Source organism: Phytophthora parasitica (assembly GCF_000247585.1).
Source record: "Phytophthora parasitica INRA-310 unplaced genomic scaffold supercont2.130, whole genome shotgun sequence".
NCBI classification, from domain to species: domain Eukaryota; phylum Oomycota; class Peronosporomycetes; order Peronosporales; family Peronosporaceae; genus Phytophthora; species Phytophthora nicotianae.
In genome coordinates, this window is record NW_008649116.1 from 36,848 (window position 1) to 39,229 (window position 2,382).

The window sequence follows — 2,382 nt, forward strand, 5'->3', positions numbered from 1 at the left end:
AGCTTAAATATCAATTGCTATTCATCTCAATTGTAGTCACCAATTTAGTCATTTCATACATTTCTACTAGGATTTCCGTTTGTTTCTTGCCATTTTGAGTACCAGTAGGGTGATTTTTTCACCCATTATTTTGCTGTATCGCACAATGTGAAGATCTCACGGAAAATAACCGTCCACATTTTGGTAAAAAGTTGAAGTTCGCGAAATAACGAGACACATCTGATAACTTTGGCTGACAAGCATGTCAAGTCTACGAATTGTTGCGGGCCTGTGCATGGCGTTGCTTGCTCTTGCCTGGATGGGAGGGGATGCAGCAACAACCTCGTGTGCAGCTCTCGTATCAATCGGCGACCAAGCCGTCGGAATCTCCGCAATCGAAGACGCGTCGTGCAAGAATGGAGGTGTAGGCTGCTTTTCAAATGGTATTTGCCGATACTGCCAGAAGTCCGCGTTTCCGCAAAGCAACCACCTTGTGAAGTGCAGCAGCGTGGCATCGAGTACTCCGACAATCGCGCCACCATCAAGTGCAGCAGCATCAATACCCTCAATTACTACCGAATGTACTTCAATCATGACAAGGTCCAGCCTTACTGGAATTTCGTTTGTGACCGACAGAGCGTGCAACGTTGCTCGTCCGGCGGCTATGGGTTGTGTTGCACATACGAATTGTAGATTGTGTCGAGCCACCAAGAACGAAGGCAACCAGTTCCTTATCAACTGCGCCATGCTACAAAAAGCAAATGAAAGGCCTGTTCGCCGATTATCCACTGATGACAACACTGAGGGCCCGACGCCCAAGAATTTCACTGCCATCGCACTGGGCTGTGTTGGAGGCATGGCACTCGTTGTGGCCATTATTGGCCTTGCACACTCCAAGTTCTGTCGCCGGGACAACACTCCGACTAATTGTGCAGTTGACGAGGATGGTTTAGCTATCGACAACGTCGCCGACTTGAAGGAAAAGGACAGTAAGATAATATCTTAGAAAACCACAATGTGCATATAATAGTCATTGTTTTTCGACTTCTTACATACAAGACAGGGAGCTCGTACATGAAATCATTGAAACTTCCCTTGTTAATACTACTACTAGAAGGAATGTTTATACAACAAGTACAGTGGTCATAAAGACCGATGCCATCGACGAGAATATTAGCAGCGGCTGAGTCCTCATTCCATGCGAAGTTTCGTCCACGTTCGAGCCGGCAGAACTGTTATCTGCGACGATCATGTCAATGCCAGAGTCGCTGTTACCCGAGTCGTTACTCGATGCCGGCTCGTAGTCAATGGTGTAACCTTCGTCGTTCGAGTTGGTGGAATGACCTTCGCTATTGAAGTCGTCCTCTTCATCGCTCGAGCTGACGGAGTGAGTTTCGCTGTCGGAACCATCAACGCTTGTTGACGTGTCAATCGATGATTCACCGCTCCACCCAGCAGCGTTAATATCCCCAGAACTACCAACATCCGAAGACATACTGCTGGAATTGTCTGTAAGTACACATTGTGTTGTTAAGATGTTAGATATGTAGAATTGTTGAGCACAAAACCTCACCTGCTTCGAATCGCTCTTTAAACGTTTGCGCCTCTGACGGGGGTACCGAAGGCCCCATGGGCGTTGGAGGAGACGTCGAAACCTGAGCGTGTGCAATTTCAATCGCTAAAATAAGGAGAATCGACGTAAAGAGCCTCTTCATTGAGCGTCTTGAATGCCAACGTTTTGCAAGCAGATTGAGAAATGGGTTCAGCTATCCGACCCTACTGCACAGCAACTAAAAGAGACGTTTGGCGTTGTGAAGCTAGATTGATATTGAATGAAAAAACGAGGAACGATAATTCAACGGAAAATGCTGGAGTTTAGTAGAAAATCGCATAGCTGACCAGAATCATCAGCGCAGATATTCCAACCGCCTCCGCTCGAACACCCGAGTTGGCCTTCGAACCGCTTGCTTGACTGCTGCTGTCGCCCTTAATTTCATTCGGTAAATCCTCCGAGGACGATCCAACCCTGATGTTGTCACCTGCATTTGTATCGCCAAAACTACCTAAGCTCGTGCTGCCAATAGGTACCTCGACGTCTCCGACTATGACTCCTTCTGTAGCTCCAACGGTGGCTCCGACTTCGGATGAAGACTGCGCTGAAGCCCTCACGGTTGCATGATCCAAGAATTCCCACCACATCTACATCTACGCTTTTACTATTTTATGAGCATTTGAGGCCGCTAGCGACTTGCAAATAGACAAAAATGCATTTCACTTTAAGTTTTCACAGTGTAAAAACAGCATGGCTGAGAAGCTCGGTGACGACCATTTTGTGCGCCGATTTTCCAGCGAGATTGAGCCGGATCACCAACAACGAAGGAACAATTGCCAGGAAAACTTTTT

The 2,382-nt window shown here is 47.1% G+C and overlaps 4 protein-coding genes across 4 annotated transcripts; 2 read left to right on the forward strand and 2 right to left on the reverse strand.

Moving 5' to 3' along the window:
- Positions 1-308: 308 nt before the first annotated feature.
- PPTG_24614 (hypothetical protein) lies at positions 309-407 on the forward strand (the record flags this gene model as incomplete). Its single annotated transcript, XM_008918007.1, has 1 exon — positions 309-407. One exon carries the CDS (start codon positions 309-311, stop codon positions 405-407), a length of 99 nt encoding a protein of 32 aa, XP_008916255.1.
- A 164-nt stretch (positions 408-571) lies between these two features.
- On the forward strand, positions 572-985 carry PPTG_24615 (hypothetical protein; the record flags this gene model as incomplete). The annotated part of the gene is made up of 1 exon (XM_008918008.1): positions 572-985. The coding sequence occupies one exon, from the start codon at positions 572-574 to the stop codon at positions 983-985; it is 414 nt and encodes a 137-aa protein (XP_008916256.1).
- Positions 983-1,791, reverse strand: PPTG_19490 (hypothetical protein). The gene is made up of 2 exons (XM_008917987.1): positions 1,553-1,791; positions 983-1,488 (listed from the first exon to the last, which is right to left on the reverse strand). Exons 1-2 carry the CDS (start codon positions 1,692-1,694, stop codon positions 1,103-1,105), a joined length of 528 nt encoding a protein of 175 aa, XP_008916235.1. The 5' UTR covers positions 1,695-1,791; the 3' UTR covers positions 983-1,102.
- A 63-nt stretch (positions 1,792-1,854) lies between these two features.
- Positions 1,855-2,178, reverse strand: PPTG_19491 (hypothetical protein; the record flags this gene model as incomplete). Its single annotated transcript, XM_008917988.1, has 1 exon — positions 1,855-2,178. The coding sequence occupies one exon, from the start codon at positions 2,176-2,178 to the stop codon at positions 1,855-1,857; it is 324 nt and encodes a 107-aa protein (XP_008916236.1).
- Positions 2,179-2,382: the final 204 nt, after the last annotated feature.

Coding starts and splice junctions, on each gene's coding strand:
- PPTG_19490 (XM_008917987.1), bottom strand. CDS start 1,694: ATGAAGAGGCTCTTTACGTCGATTCTCCTTATTTTAGCGATTGAAATT. Junction 1,489..1,552: donor TAAAGAGCGATTCGAAGCAG/GTGAGGTTTTGT, acceptor GTGTACTTACAG/ACAATTCCAGCAGTATGTCT.